Below are 16610 nucleotides of genomic sequence, written 5' to 3' on the forward strand. Positions count from 1 at the left end.
CATTTTTAATTGGCCTGTGAAAATTTAGTCAGGATAAGGAAAGTTGTATCCATTCTCTCCCACCAGCCAAGTAACTTTACCCTCTTTGAAACTGACACCCAACTCTGGTGCCCAAAAACAGGTTAAAAACAGGTGATGTGACATCTCAGGAAAGATACAGGATTAGTTTTTTTCCACTAGTTTGTGAAATGAATATATTTCCTGCCATATCAATAAACAAGAAATGTCACAGCCATCAGTGATTTCTGGCCTCCAAATGTAAATGAGGGCTCCCAAAGCATCCAGCGGATGCTGCCACCCCCCATGGTGATTGCTGAGGAGCTGGGGGAAAGCAAGAAGCAGCCATCTGCCGCTCCTTAAGGTGAACAGGGAAACAGGGTTGGCCCCAGATAACTGAGCTGCATATGAAACAATTGAATTCAGTGAGTCCAGAGGCTTGCATCTTCCCATACATAGAATACTAAATTCCTTAACTTGGTACCGGATCTTTGATCTTTAGACTGCCTGCTCCCTTTGTTGCAAACTCATGTATAGCCTGACTTGCCTTTCTGCCTTTTTGGAGCAGTTTACTCAGAGTTACTGAGATGCTGTCTCCAGGGCCTGGAGTCCTAAACATTCCCACCAAATAAAATAACACTACTTTCAGGTTCTGACTATAGTTTTTGGTTGAGAAGTTCATCTTGCTAGAAAGGAGGATGTGAATGTGGACCAAGTTTAGACTCTTTTTCTAAGTAAGAGTGACCTGGAGAATTTGTGATCCCAGGCAAAGTCATGATCTCATTAGCCTTTGAAGTTTGCAAGAAAACAGGACAGTGCACTCATGTTTTTCCTTTGAGGAAAATGGTGTTTGAGGGCCAATCATCTAAAAGCATCTGACATGGAACTTGCTAAATTACCAGCAAAGCAAAAAAGTTACTTTATTCAGAATATTTCATTTTGAGCAATTTTCATGTAATACAATTACAGGTCAGCATTACTCTATTGAAATACAGGCAATTAGAATACTTGAGGCTTCATCTCATATTTAATACAACATCACCAGAAAGTCACTGTGGATGTTCCTTGGACACTGAGTTCAACATCATCGTACTCAGGGTCCCCTTTCTCCCCCTGGAGCAGCCAGGGCCTCTCTTCTCCTTCCCCAGGATTAGCTTCTTCTCTAGAGACATTTAGAGAAGAGCCTGAAAGAGGAAAGAGAAATATGATTAGAATTGAGACAAGGGGACCAGACAGTGTGGTGGAAGCAAGTTAAGCATGTGGTGATGACAAAGCATCCCTGGAACCCAGGTGTGGGCAGGAGACTCAGGCTATTTCATATCAGTTACAGTGAGGATGGTCCCAGGCTATCCTCTCAGATCCAGTCCATGTAGAGTCTCTGGAGCCTCAGTTCATGTGGAAACCCTGCATCACAGGAGACCTGTGCTCACACAGGAGCTCTAGGAAGACCTGCCTCCACACTACACAATCAGCAAGGAGATGCCCAGGAATGGTAAGAATCATAACAATGAATTTAAATGTTCTTCTCTCACAACAGACAGATGTGAAATCACAATGAGAGAGAGAGAGTGGAGAAAGGAAAACCTGAGTTCCTCACTCACAAATCAGCTCTGCTCTTAGTTGACTTGACTCCTCTTCCCAAATGTCCACAAATACTATCACAGGTGCATCCACAGAGGCCCCTCCAGAGGGACCACATGGGCCCTCAGATGGAGAAATGTTCTTTTCCAGAGAATGAGTGTCTTCTCTCAGCTACTGAACCGTTTGGAGCAAATTAGACTTTCAGTTCAATTCAGTCACTCAGTCATGTCCGACTCTTTGGGACCCCATGAATTGCAGCACACCAGGCCTCCCTGTCCATCATCAATTCCTGGAGTTTACTCAAACTCATGTCCATCGAGTTGGTGATGCCATCCAGCCATCTCATCCTGTCATCCCCTTCTCTTCCTGCCCCCAATCCGTCTCAGCATCAGAGTCTTTTCCAATGAGTCAACTCTTCGCATGAGGTGGCCAAAGTACTGGAATTTCAGCTTTAGCATCGGTCCTTCCAAAGAACACCCAGGAGTTATCTCCTTTAGAATGGACTGGTTGGATGTCCTTGCAGTCCAAGGGACTCTCAAGAGTCTTCTCCAACATCACAGTTCAAAAGCATCAATTCTTCAGTGCTCAGCTTTCTTCACAGTCCAACTCTCACATCCATACATGACTACTGGAAAAACCATAGCCTTGACTAGATGAACCTTTGTTGGCAAAGTAATGTCTCTGCTTTTGAATATGCTATCTAGGTTGGTCATAACTTTCCTTCCAAGGAGTAAGCGTCTTTTAATTTCATGGCTGCAGTCACCATCTGCAGTGATTTTGGAGCCCAAAAAAATAAAGTCTGACACTGTTTCCACTGTTTCCCCATCTATTTCCCATGAAGTGATGGCACCAGATGCCATGATTTTCGTTTTCTGAATGTTGAATTTTAAGCCAACTTTTTCACTCTCTTCTTTCACCTTCATCCAGAGGCTTTTTAGTTCCTCTTCACTTTCTGCCATAAGGGTGGTGTCATCTGCATATCTGAGGTTATTGATATTTCTCCCGACAATCTTGATTCCAGCTTGTGCTTCTTCCAGCCCAGCGTTTCTCATGATGTACTCTGCATATAAGTTAAGTAAGCAGAGTGATAATATACAGCCTTGATGTACTCCTTTTCCTATTTGAAACTGTTGTTCCATGTCCAGTTCTAAATGTTGCTCCCTGACCTGCATACAAATTTCTCAAGAGGCACGTCAGGTGGTCTGGTATTTCCATCTCTTTCAGAATTTTCACAGTTTATTGTGATCCACACAGTCAACTTTAGCTGACCTCAAACTGAGTCCATGAACCACCTAATTGGCTTTATGTTAAGGCCACCGTGTACCATTGATGCTTTTGAATTGTGGTGTTGGAGAAGACCCTTGAGAGTCCCTTGGATTGCAAGGAGATTCAACCAGTCCATCCTGAAGGAAATCAGTTCTGAATATTCATTGGAAGGACTGATGCTGAAGCTGAAACTCCAATACTTTGGCCACCTGATGTGAAAAGCTGACTCTTTGGGAAAGACCCTGATGCTGGGAAAGACTGAAGGCAGGAGGAAAAGGGGGGACAACAGAGGATGAGATGATTGGATGGCATCACTGACTCAATGGACATGCGTTTGAGTAAACTCTGGGAGTTGGTGATGGACGGGGAGGCCTGGCATGCTGCAGTCCAGGGGGTTGCAAAGAGTCCGACACGACCGAGCAACTGAACTGACTTACCATGTATCATAGATTTGTACATGTTAGTGCTGACATATAAACAGAGCTCATCTTAAATTATCAGAATGACTCACAAATTCAATACTGCAGTACATTTTAAAAAAATCTCTAGCTACCTTTCATGTATAAGACAGCACAGAGGTGTTATCAAATATTTTTTCTATTTTTGGATTTTGTAAATATGCTCAATTAATATGTAAGTTTTCTTCTTCTTTTGGTCACTGAACAATGCTTGTGGGATCTTAGTTGCTTGGCCAGCATTTGAACTCAGTTCCTAGCAGTGAAAGCTCAGAGTCCTAACCACTGGATTGTCAGGAAATGCCCTAATCCGTAAATTCTAATGCAAGCATATTATATATAAAGTGAAAATTGATGTTGCAGTATAGATACATAAGTGCCAAAAGTAGAGTAATTCCTCACTGCCAAGGAGTATGACAGCATTAAAGACAGCATATGGTTGAGAAGTGAAGTGACACTCAGTCGTGTCCAACTCTTTGTGACCCTATGGACTACAGCCCACCAGGCTCCTCTGTCCATGGGATTCTCCAGGCAAGAATACTGGAGTGGGTGGCCATTCCCTTCTCCAGGAGATCTTCTCATCCAGTGATCAAACCCAGGTCCCCTGCACGCCAGGCAGATTCTTTACCATCTGAGTCATCAAATGCATGTGATTACCTAAATTTGAAACTCTAGAGAGGCTGGGCCTTGAGGAGCTCAAATAAACCCTTTCCAGGACAGAAAGAAAAGATTGCAAGAAATCAGCTAACACCACTCACGTGTCTGAGAGGACCTCATCTGATATTCCTTCTCTGGGGGCACTTCTGCCTCACTCCCCTGAGAGGCAGGAGGAGTCCCAGGCACTGGTACCTCTTCAGCATCATCATAATCCTCACCAGGGGCATCGGTCCTCTGATCTGGGGCTTCTGAGGCAGAGCGGGGGTCAGATGAAACCACAGTAAGTGGGTGGGTCTGGGAAATACCTAAGATCCCTTCTGACCCAGAGTTTCTGAGCCATTAATAGAGGCACCTTGTTTAAAAAGACTTTTTTCTCTAAGACCATGTTTCAGTTTGAAGTGTCCATAAGCCAAAACATGATTTTACACATCTTTCTCAAAGGAACTCTTATACCATTGAGCATTACTAAAGTATTTTGTCAAATTGTGCTTTCCAGATGTTATTTTTTAAAAACATTGTGTGCCTGTTGTGATTCTGGACACAGAGAGCCCAGCCCCAATGTGAGACATCACAGAACAGCCAGAGAAGGGGAAGGATGGACCCTGTCTGGACAAAAGGGATGCCTCTGGTCCATCAAAGGAAGACTGTTCCCCTTACATCTTGTCTCTATGAGGGAAACTCTCCTTCCCAAAGCCCAGCTGAGGTGGGTCCATCTCTATTACCTGGAGCGGACCTGGAGTCATTGTCCTCACCATCTGACAGGAAGCCTAAAGTGGAGACAAACATCACAACACACAGAATGACCCTCCCCACACTCACGGGACCTGTATTAAGGCTGGGAAGGGACAGACCTGGCTCCTGCAGTGTAGCCTGGGGGCTCTCAGGGCTCTGAGAGGCCATCCTACCACTTTGTAGGAGCTGCCTCTGTGATTGTGGGGCACACGTTGGGTCTGAAGACATTGAGAAGACCCACACAATCAGTGAGTGGTGACAACCAAAGGTCCCAGGACAGCAGGCAGAGACACCCACCTGGGCTTCCCAGAAGACCCTCCTTCTGAGTCACAAGGTAATCGAGCTCCTCATACACAGCTTCAGCAAGAGCATCTTCATAGCTGGATAAGGCTGAGAGATCCCCCAGCAGGTTAGAGAAGCCGCCACAGACACCCCGATCCAGCCAGCCCACCTTCATCTCCCCAGTGCTCACATGGGGCTTGCCAAGGCCTCGGCTTAACCTCCCACCCCGTGCACCATGTCAGCACCTTCTCCCCTGTCTGACCTGAATCCACAGCTCAGCCCCGAATCTGTCTGATCTCAAAGGAGTGGCCATGACTTATGAGAGTTCACACCCCAGTCCTAAAAACTTCTGTATACTCAGCCCTTAGAGCTCAGCACAGAGCACATAGAGTTCTGCAACTCAGAACAGAGACCTGGCCCAGGTTTCCCTCCTCACACCTGCCCCATCTCCTGCCTCCACACACTCTCCCTGGTCCCCAGTTCCCCCTGCAGCCCACCTCTGCGCTCTGCTCTCCATCTGAGCAGCTGAGTCACCAGGATGATGAGGACCAGGAAGAGAAGGGACCCCAGGATGAGGCAGAGGACCCCAGGCAGGGAGAAGATGCCAGGGAGAGGATTTGAGGTTGTTCTGGTCCCTAGGAGAACAAGGCAAGTGAGTGTGGAGAAGGTCCTGGGCAGAGAGAAACTCCCTGTGCCAGCATTTCCAAGGAGCTCCGGACAATGGTGTCCCAGCCTCAGACACAAGTACACTGACAGTGACTGGGGTCCTCCAGGTCTTGTCCTGAGATGAGTCAACTCCACTCCAGCCAAGGCAGAGCCAGGGATTGTCAGGGAGATGGCCTGCCAAGACAGCCTCTGAGGACCTGGCTCATCCCCTCTCCTTGGGCTTCAGGAGACAGAGTGTCAAACAGTCCTGGGACCTGCACCTCACTGATGAGGAGCAACACTCAGGGGCAGGTGGGAGATCCTTAGAATCTGCACCATGGGAACCAGACTCACTTGGACCCCTGGCATGAGAACCTTCTGACCTTGGGAACCAAGGCAGGGGATTTCCCAAACATAATGCCTTGGTTTTCCCCCACCAGCCAGGGCTCCTCAGGCTCTTTCCTCTCCTGAGCTGTCAGAGAGCCCACAGAACAGGTCCCCAGTATTTGAGTATTCTCCCCTGCCCATGGATGGACCACAATACCTGCAGTACTTGGGGCCAATGTTGTCCTTGCACCTGGAAAGAAAAACAGCAGATTGGAGCAGGGTGATTGGCCAGAATGCAGGGCAGCCCATTTTTCCCTCCTGAGCCTGAAAACACCCCTCAGTCTCCACAACATCAGTGTCCAGTACTCCCAGCTCCCCTCTCCTACATCAGAGCCCCATCACCAGGACACTCTCTGAACATAAACTCCCCACCACCCCCGGTCCAGCCCACTGCCCCCATGCTGCCCCGGCTCACCCAGGGTGGACCCCAAGCCCCTCACTCACCAGAGCACCTCACACCAGCATCCTCCTCATGCTTGCAGTCGCTCTGCCCCCAGGGCTCTGCAGCACAGTCCCATAGGGAGGACTCCCGGCCTCCACACCGCACCTCGTCCAGCCAGATGCTCCCATTTCCAGGGCCAAACTCTGCGCCCTGCATGGCTTCCAGGGCTGGGCCACAGCCCAGCTGCTGACACACCACCTCGGCCTCTGCCAGGCTCCAGGAGTCATCGCACACAGTGCCCCAGGAGCCACTGTGCCAGACCTCCACCCGCCCTGAGCACTCGCTGTCTCCTCCCCTGAGTTGGAGCTTCTCCCTGTCTGAAAAGGCAGCAGCCCCTCCTGTGACTGTCTTGGTGGGAGCGAGCCCCTGGAAGTCACAGGGTGGGGCTGACATACCTGTGCAGGGGGCAGCAGTCGGACAGCTCTTGGGTCTTCTTCCTGCAGAGGCAACAATGGGAAGCTATAGTTCAGGGACAGCTGGGGGAGGTCTTGTTCCCAAACATGAGTAACTAAGGTTTTTGGTCACAGTCAGATGACGAGAGACCACAGAAGCTTCACCATCTACTTGGCTGAGAGGGTCAGTGCATGTTATCAGCAGCTGAAATTACTGTATCTAATTAGTTGTTTACCAGAACAACAGCAAACAAACAGACACAGAGACAAATACAAACATACACCTACATTTTGTAGACTCAACCAAAACCCATCAATTAAATCTGAAAATATGAAATCATACTAACGACATCCTACATGGTTGGGAGTGACACAGAAACAGACAGTAAGTCACCTGCACATGAGATATAGGCTTCCTCCTTTGGAGAGCATGAGTTGTAATTCCAAGAGTCAGAAGGACACTGCCAGAGAGAGGTATCAGTTTTCCGACACTGGATTCCATCTACCCAGTGGGGTCTCGAACCTTCCCTAAGAGCAACAGAAGAGTTGAGACTTCCACTGTCCCCATAGCCGAGCTGTCTGCAGATGATGGACACGGTGATGTCTTCCATGGGGCTGCGGCAGACACTGCCCCAAGTCCCATTGTAGAAAACTTCCAGCCACCCAGCACACTGCTGGTCCTCGCTCACCATCCTGAGGGCCAGGAACTCTAAGATTGAAAGGGAGGAGACAGGACACAGTGAGCACTCCACTCAGTGCTCTGGGTTTTCCTCTCCCCCAGAAGTTGTGACCATACACCCCTGACCCAGCGGAGGAGATGCCCACTGGGTGACAAGACTGACTTTTACCTCCCTTTCACCTGACTTTGTCCATTAATGTCTATATACCTATTTCTACCACAACAATGTAGATATGAACAGAGAGCAAGACGAACTTGGGCACCTGCAGTGACAGGAGCTGATTCCTGCTTCCTGACAAAACTTCTAAAAGAATGGAAAGTGATGTGGACAGTGAGGTGGTCAACAGAATAACGGACCCCCAGAGATGTCCATAGCCTAATCCCAGAACCTGTGATATGTTACCTTACATTTCAAAAGGGACTTTACAGATGTGATTAATAAGGACCTTGGGATGGAGAGATAAAGCTCAAATATTGAGGATTAACTATGTGAGCTCAGCCTAACACATCTTTAAACTCACTACACTGAGAAATGCATCATTTTTCCCAGTTCCAGTCGAGGGAAATGTGAGTGAGGGAGAACCATTGGAAGAGGCACTGTTGTTGAAGAAGAAGAATAAAGAGGGCTCTGAGCTCAGAAATGAGGCCACACAGGAACCACAAAAGGCTGGGAAAGGAGTCCTCCCCAGAGACTCCAGGAAGAACGCAGCCCTGTGGACACTGGGATTTGGCCCACAGAGACTCTCTTCAGACTCCTAGCAAACAGAACTATAGAGGAAAAATCTGAGCTTTCACTATGCCAGGCTCCTCTGTCCATGGGATTCTCAGGCAAGAATAATGGAATGGGTTGTTATCCCCTCCTCCAGGGGATCTTCCTAACCCAGGGACTTAACCCACATCTCTTACATGCCCTGCATTGGCAGGCAGGTTCTTTACCACTAGGGCAACTTGGGTATCCCAGGATTTCAAGATGTTACTACCACAGGTAACTGCAGAATGAGCCCTGCTTTCAAGTGTTAACTGTAAGAAATGGCTCTGCCAGGAAACACTGGTGAGAAGAAAGGACCAGAATCTCAGCTGATGCAGGAGGAAGTGAAAGCACCTCATCTTCACGTCTGCTGGAAAGACAGGCTCCATGGGAGGAAGCCTCCTACTCTGGTCCTTTCAGCATCTCTCCCTCAGGGCTCAGACCCCTGTCCTCCAGGGCCCCACCCCTGCCCCAAACTGTGGACAGTGTGCAGCGCGCACCTGAGCAGATGACCCCCGCGTCCTCCTTGTGTCTGCAGTCATGCCGCCCCCAGCCTCTGGAAGGGCACCTCCACACGTGGGACTCATTTCCTGTGCAGTTCAGGTCGTCCAGCCAGATGGGCCCTGATCCCGCCCCAAAGTGAGCTGACCCCGTGGCATTGAGGGCTTCTCCACAGCCCAGCTGCCTGCACACCACGTGGGCATCGTCCAGGTCCCAGCCGTCATCACAGATGGTGCCCCAGGAGCCCTGGTCAAAGATTTCCACTCTCCCGGCGCAGTGACTGCCCCCTTCCACCAGGCGGAGCTGTCTGCTGTCTGAGGAGAGAGAAATGGGACAATGGGACGGTGACAGGGTTGTAAAGGGTCTTCTGTTCTGTGGGACCCTCACCTGAGCAGTAGAGGGCGCTCTCCTCTGAGGCTGCAGAGCCTGCTGGTTCTGACAGGGAGTCATTGCACTGGGGCAGCGCCTGGGTCTGGTTTCCTGAAGAAACAGCAATGATCAAGGTGTTGGTGATTGAAAAACAGGAAACTGAATTAAACTAAATAATGACAAGCAGTGGGGTCTGAGAAGAAAACTGTAACATAGCAGTTTTTGCAGTTGTTTAGTTGCTCAGTAGTTTCCAACTCTTTTTGACACTATGGACTGTAGTACACCAGCTTCCTCCGTCCATGGAATTCTTGAGGCAAGAATACTGGGATGGGTTGACGTTTCCTCCTCCAGGGGATCTTCCCCAACCAGGAATCGAAATGTCATCTCCTGTATTTCCTGCATTGGCCAGAGGATTCTTTACCACTGAGCCTTTGGGGAAACCCAGGTTAACATAGCCATAAATTTTTCATAACTTTGGTGTTTGCCTCTGCTATGAAGAGTTCTGCTTCTCACAGTGCCACAATTTTTGTCTCAAGCACTAAGAATGAGTTAAATAAGTTCTGTCCCTAAAGTGAAAGTGAAGTCACTCAGTCGTGTCCTACTCTTTGCGACACCGTGGACTGCAGCCTACCAGGCTCCTCTGTCCATGGAATTCTCCAGGCGAGAATACTGGAGTGGGTTGCCATTTCCTTCTCCAGGGGATCTTCCAGACCCAGGGATCAAACCCAGGTCTCCCACATTGCAGGCAGACGCTTTAACCTCTGAGCCACCAGGGAAGCCCTAAATCTATCTGTCCCTAAATCTATCCCTAAATAGAAGAAGCAAAATAAAACACTTTCTGAAGTATTTCTACAATTTGTCATCTACAATGTCTGTATTTTTAAAATATTTATTGAAAATAGATCTCATGAGAAACCAAGAGGAAATGTAGACATTAGAAACAATTCCCCAGGATACTCAGCTACTAGAGTTACTTGACAGAGAATTTAAAGAGCCTTGATTAAGGTGCTCATGGAATTAACTGACAAAATGTGCACCCTGATGGAAAAAAACAAATAATGATAACAAAAACAAATAAAAATTCTAGAGCTGAAAAACTTACTAGTTGAAATTAAGAACTACAGAATTAGCATATCAGCACATTAGCTCAGCATAAGGGAGAATCAATAAAGTGGAAGGTCATAGGACAAATAGACCTCTATTTAGAAAGGCAGGCCACATAGTAAGTGTCCCAATTACACTGCTGTATAACAAATTATAAAAACAGCCTCTGAAGCAATAGATATGTGTGTGTGTGTGTGTGTGTGTGTGTACCCACACTCTTCATTTTCTTAAGCCTTCCTGGGTCAGTTATTTGAGAAAGACTCAACTTGGCAGTTGTGTCTTGGGATTTTTCATGTAGTTGCATTTAGATGTCATCTGGGGTTGAAGTCAGCTGAGGACTTGACTGCACTTTGGTTAATAAGGAAATTTCTTGAATTATTCTAGGGATAAAAGGACATCATGACTGCAACCTAATTCAGAAAGACTTTACATATTTATGGAGAAATGGGGCAGGAGGGAGACAGAGAGAGAAAGAGAGGAAGATTACAGCAAAATACTAATATTGGGAGATCCAGGTAAATGTCATTTGGAATTTTTATATTATTTTTGCAACTTTCAGGTCTCAAATTAGGTCAAAATAAAAAAAATTAAAAGGTGAAAATAAGTCAGAAAGAATTAATTCCTAGGATACTTTCACTAAAAGAAATATAAATAATTTCAAAAAAGTGAAACACCTAGGAGAAAATCTAGTAAAAAATGGGCAAAACCTCTGATAGACCTAACTGAAAGGAGGGATATGTCATGTCAGTGAATTGGGAGACTCAAACGTCTCAAAGTCAATCATCCTCAAATTTCTGGTAGATTAAATATAATCTCAATCAAAATACATTTATGAAGTTTCTTTTGGTGAAAAATAACAAACTAATTTCAAAAATTCTTTTAAAACGTAAAAGGCCAAGAATGACCAACACAGTTGGCAAGAAAAACAACATAGTTAGTTAATATAAAGTAACTCTTATTTAACTTATATGCAGAGTACATCATGAGAAACGCTGGGCTGGAAGAAGCATAAGCTGGAATTAAGATTGTCGGGAGAAATATCAATAACCTCAGATATGCAAATGACACCACCGTTATGGCAGAAGGTGAAGAGGAACTAAAAAGCCTCTTGATGAAGGTGAAAAAGGAGAGTGAAAAAGTTGGCTTGAAGCTCAACATTCAGAAAACTAAGATCATGGCATCTGGTCCATCACTTCATGGCAAATAGATGGGGAAACAGTGGAAATGGTGTCAGACTTTATTTTGGGGGGCTCCAAAATCACTGCAGATGGTGACTGTAGCCATGAAATCAGAAGACGCTTACTCCTTGGAAGGAAAGTTATGACCAACCTAGGTAGCATATTCAAAAGTGGAGACATTACTTTGCCAACAAAGGTCCGTCTAGTCAAGACTATGGTTTTTCCAGTAGTCATGTATGGATGTGAGAGTTGGACTGTGAAGAAAGCTGAGTGCCAAAGAACTGATGCTTTGAACTGTGATGTTGGAGAAGACTCTTGAGAGTCCCTTGGACTGCAAGGAGATTCAACCAGTCCATCCTAAAGGAGATCAGTCCTGGGTATTCTTTGGAATGATGCTAAAGCTGAAACTCCAGTACTTTGGCCACCTCATGTGAAGAGTTAACTCATTGGAAAAGACTCTGATGCTGGGAGGTATTGGGGGCAGAAGGAGAAGGGGATGACAGAGGATGAGATGGCTGGATTGCATCACCAACTCGATGGACATAAGTTTGAGTAAACTCCGGGAGTTGTTGATGGACAGGGAGGCCTGGTGTGCTGTGATTCATGGGGTCACAAAGAGTCGGACATGATTGAGTGACTGAACTGAATTGAACTGAACTCTTGTGAATTAAAATTACCCAAACTTACTATAAAATTACAATAATTAAGAAAATATAGTGTTTGTGCAAGGATAGACAAATGATACAATGGAATAGAACAGAGAGTCTAAAAAAAGGCTTAGACACACATGCCCTTCTCCTTATGGCAAAGGTGGCACACAGTGGAGACAAAAATCTTTTCAGAAAAAGATTCTGAGTCAATTAGATGTCAGTATGAAATGTGACCCTTATCTTACATAGGTATCAATCTCAGAAGGAATATACAATTATATTCAAGAGAAAAGTAAACTTCTATAAGACACTATTGAAGAATGTTTTTATGGTCTTGGAGTAAGCAAAGTTCTTTTCAAAAGGATATAAGAAGTACTAAATATACCGGGAAAAACTAGTAAGTTATATTTCCTTAAGATTAAGAACTTCGCTCATCTAAGGACACAGTACCATTAAGAAAATGAAAATAAAAGACCAAGGATTAAATAAATAGCATAGATTTTCACCCAAAGTCATTGTCATGGTAAGTTGTGGCATCAGATTTGTAATAGTCAAGGACAGGAAACAATTCAAATCTCTACCATCAGTCAAATGGATCAGTATATTGTCATGTGATCATTCAAAGAACTACTCTACAGTAATAAAAATGAATAGTCAGCTGCTATAAACAACATCATGAGTGAATCCCAAACATAATGTTGAGTCAAAGAAGTCAGACACACAAGAAAACATACTGCATGATTTTATATAAAGTTCAAAAATCACTAAAATATCCTATGGTTGTTGTTATTGTTGTTGTCCAACTGCCCAGTCATGCCCAACCTTTGCGACCCCATGGACTGCAGCATGCCAGGCCTCCCTGTCCCTCACCATCTCCTGGAGTTTGTCCAAGTTCATGTTCATTGCATCAGTAATGACATCCAGTCATCTCATCCTCTGACACCCTCTTCTCCTTCTGCCCTCAATCTTTCCCAGCTTCAGAGACTTTCCCAACGAGTCATCTGTTCACATCAGATGACCAAAATACTGGAACTTCAGCTTCAGCATCAGTCCTTCCAGTGAATATTCTATGGTAGTAAAAGTTAAACTGTTTTCACTGGAGAGGACACAGGACAGAGTTACTGGGAGGCAACAGTGACTCTGTAGTGCCGGGAATGTTCTCTTGGCTTATCTGGGCTGGGGATCATGACTGAGGTCTACACTTATTGCTGGTACATTGTTTTCTATGATTATTTGTAAATAATAATGCTGCTTAAAAATATATTATTCCCCTTCACACTTCTTGCCCTGACCTGAAAAATGAATGAACAATGAGAAGAAGTATATTTCACCATGAAATATCTGATTTTTGAAGCCAGGTTTCCCTCACTTTCTGCTCTTGGGAACATTTCACTCCACGAGTACCAGCAGCCTTTCCCCTCCTCTTTTACCTGAGCAGATTGCATAGGCCGTGTTACCATGGGAACAGTCAAGGCCACCCAGGGCAGTCACAGGGCACATCCATAAGAAGGACTCAGCCCCTGAGCAGTGAAATCGGACTGTTGAGATCTGATCTCCTCCTTCTACAAAGCGTGGTCCTCTAGGGGTGGAGATGGCAACTCCACAGCCAAGCTGACGACAGACAACATTGGCGTTGGCCAGACTCCAGTGGGAGGCACAGAGCGCTATCCATCGTCCAGAAATGTTCATCTCCACCTGCCCCTCACACCAAGAGGAGCCATTTGTCACGAGCCGAGCTTCTGCATACACTGGTAGAAGAAGACAGAATGTCAGCAAAGTCTCATTTTTTAAAAAACCTGAACAGAGTGTGCAAGGAGGTTAAGTCCCAACCTACATCTCACCTGAACAGACAACCTGAGCAACTCCACTGTGGTGACACGTGCCCCCTGGACAGGGCACTCTGGGGCAGGACCAAAGCTTAGGCTCCTCCCCCTCACACCTGAACTCTTCAGCCCAGACCCGGCCATCAGACTCCTTGAAAGGCATGTGTCCCAGGACAGACACAGCCTTGCCACATCCCAGCTCTGCACAGATGACCTGGGCAGTGGGAAGTGTGAAGTTTCCATCAGACACTGGGGTCCAGTCTTCTCCAGAATGCACTTCTACTCGACCTGAGCAGAGTCCTTCTCCTCCAGCCAGACGCACAAATCCTAAGGATAACAATCAACAGCAGCAACAAACCCTGTGAGTGTTCATAGTCCTTGCTTGGCATTGGAAACAGCACATCATAGGCAAGGATGTGAAAGCGTTTCATCTCTGGGAGTGGGGCATGAAGAGAGAATTTGACAGTTAGTGTCAGAATTGTATTAGTATTTTCATGAGCAAGTTTATGAAAAGAAAGCCAGAAAAATTTGCAGTCAGTAAGAATGTATATTTTGAGGTTGATTAGGATGAGAATTCCTCATCTAGGGGCCTGGAAACAACAAGACCCAAGGAAACTGCACTGCAGCAGGCATCAGACTGGAGCACAGAGCTGAACTAACCCAGAGTGAAGTAGGTTTATGGGATTCAGTAGTTTAGAGGACTAAGAGCCAGACAAGGTTAGAAAGCCATCTGAGATTTCTGGAGCTAGAATTCTGGCCAGTTTTCTCTCAGGAGCCAATAATCAAGTCACTGAAGACAGGGAACCTCATAGCGGGATATCTGTTAATTCAGGCTAGACTGTAGACAGACTTACGGCTCACGGGAGGAAAGCTAGACATCATACCAAGTCTACAAGTCTATTATGATTTTTGTATATTATAACAAGTCTATTATGATTTCACATATATTTCTCATAATTCTTGATGGTGAAAGATTCCCAGAATTTCTTAGGTGACTTGATTGTGAAAAGTTGTCCATAGATGAGTCTGAATATTAAGAAAGTTCAGAGAGTTATAGAAGAGGGACGGGCTGGTCCTAGCCATCTTTCTTGAAAGACTAGGATTTATCAAGGGAGAGAATGAGTTTTCAGTGGGAATATGCAAATCAGCTGAGTTTTATTACTTTCTACTAGACATGGGGATCTAAGACATGGGAATCTTAGCAAATACTAAGAGATGATGATAATTTAATGTGTTTTAATCCTACATATATGCTAACTGTGTTTTCCTTTCTTATTTGGATTCTTGAGAAATGGCTAGCATGCAGTAAAAAAAAGGAGAGGGAGAGAAAGAGAGCAGAGAGCAAACAAGCCATTTGTAATTTAGAGATTTCCAAATGCAAAAACCTCAATATGGATGAAAGATAGACAGACTTGAGGAAAATATTTGTCCAAGTTTTTGACAGATTTTATCCACTGTGCTCCTCCCATCTGGCCACCTAACCCTGCTACCCTTTCCCATTTTACCCACTGCAGACAAGAGAACAATCTTAAAAGCTACAAATGGATGGAAAGGAGACTCTGAAAGGGAAGAACATCTGTAGGAGTGGAGTGTGGGTGGGGTGTGTGGTAGGTTAAACTGGGAGTGGATGGAGTACAAAACTGAAAGAGATCAAACTGGTCTGATGGGGAGTTCAGTCACAGTCTACTCTTTCTAATTAAATAATTTTTACTCAACACCTTGTTAGTTTCTGTATTGATCCCACCACATTATGAATTTAGAAAGAACAAATATTGCTTACATGTTATTGTAGATAGCCTGACACATGTTAGACACTCAAATATATTCAGAACAAAGTCATACACATCAGGATAGTCTCCCAAGACAAATTATTATTATTTCTTTTTTACTTTATATTTGATTTCAAATGGAAAAGTAAGTGTGTGAACATTGCAAGAAAATTTATGAACTAGAAGGATGATGTGAGGGGCTAAGTTATTAAAAATAATAAAACCAACCATGTTCTTATATAACAATAGAGAGAATGGGGCAGAATATAAATATCTAACAGACACAAAGACATACACGCACAGAAATTTAGTATTTGAAGAAGGTGATACTTTATATCACTAGAGAAGATAGACTGCTCAATAAATAGTGCTGAAACACTTTTTGGCCCTCATTTTCCAGGCTTAGTCCATTTGCAAAAGAGACATCAACCTGAGCCATAGGAGGGACCTCAGGGGCCAGGTTGTCAGGAAAGGATTCTCTCTGCACCTATGCCTGAGCCTGGGAGAGCCCTGATTTTCTGTACCTCAGCTTCTGCTTAGGGCCCTTTGTCCCAAAGGCTATCTCACTGTTATAGCTTTGGGGCTGGATTTTATCCAGGGAACCATGAGAGCATGAGGGACCAGGTGGATTTTCAACATTGTTCATGTAGATCACATCCTTATTTCTCTCCCTCTGACCAAGGTGGCCTCCTCTCTTCTCCCTGTAGCTGTGATGCATCTGCCTCCAGACCAACTCTCAGCCCTCTGACCTTTAGCCTCAACTAACCCTGGACCCTCTGGCTCTTCACTCATCATTCTGAACTCCTACTGGTTTGACTGGAACAGAGCACTGTGTGGCCTGAGGTGTAGGAAATATCCTTGTTGGGTGAGGGATGTGGCCTCTCAGAAATCCACAAAGATCAAGTATCTTCCTGGAAGACCGGATCTGCCCTGGACCCTTGGGCTGCCCATTC

General features: G+C 45.4%; 1 protein-coding gene across 2 annotated transcripts in view; it reads right to left on the reverse strand.

Annotated features, from left to right (window-relative positions):
- Positions 1-962: 962 nt before the first annotated feature.
- Positions 963-16610, reverse strand: part of WC1-10 (WC1 isolate CH120) — a 49753-nt gene continuing 34105 nt past the window's right edge. The window contains exons 9-21 of one of the 2 annotated variants that reach the window (XM_059887254.1): positions 13907-14215; positions 13496-13813; positions 9152-9244; positions 8764-9078; positions 7231-7545; positions 6840-6881; positions 6447-6761; positions 6160-6192; positions 5468-5605; positions 4986-5078; positions 4679-4723; positions 4058-4195; positions 963-1181 (exon numbers count right to left, since the gene is read on the reverse strand). In XM_059887254.1, the coding sequence (XP_059743237.1) occupies positions 1036-1181; positions 4058-4195; positions 4679-4723; positions 4986-5078; positions 5468-5605; positions 6160-6192; positions 6447-6761; positions 6840-6881; positions 7231-7545; positions 8764-9078; positions 9152-9244; positions 13496-13813; positions 13907-14215 (2300 nt within the window). In that variant the 3' untranslated portion in view covers positions 963-1035. Of the gene's footprint in view, positions 1182-4057; positions 4205-4678; positions 4724-4985; positions 5079-5467; positions 5606-6159; positions 6193-6446; positions 6762-6839; positions 6882-7230; positions 7546-8763; positions 9079-9151; positions 9245-13495; positions 13814-13906; positions 14216-16610 lie in introns of both variants that reach the window. The other variant, XM_024992667.2, reaches the window with a different exon arrangement.

The sequence above is a fragment of the Bos taurus genome, chromosome 5 (assembly GCF_002263795.3).
Source record: "Bos taurus isolate L1 Dominette 01449 registration number 42190680 breed Hereford chromosome 5, ARS-UCD2.0, whole genome shotgun sequence".
In the NCBI taxonomy this organism is placed as follows: Eukaryota; Metazoa; Chordata; class Mammalia; order Artiodactyla; family Bovidae; genus Bos; species Bos taurus.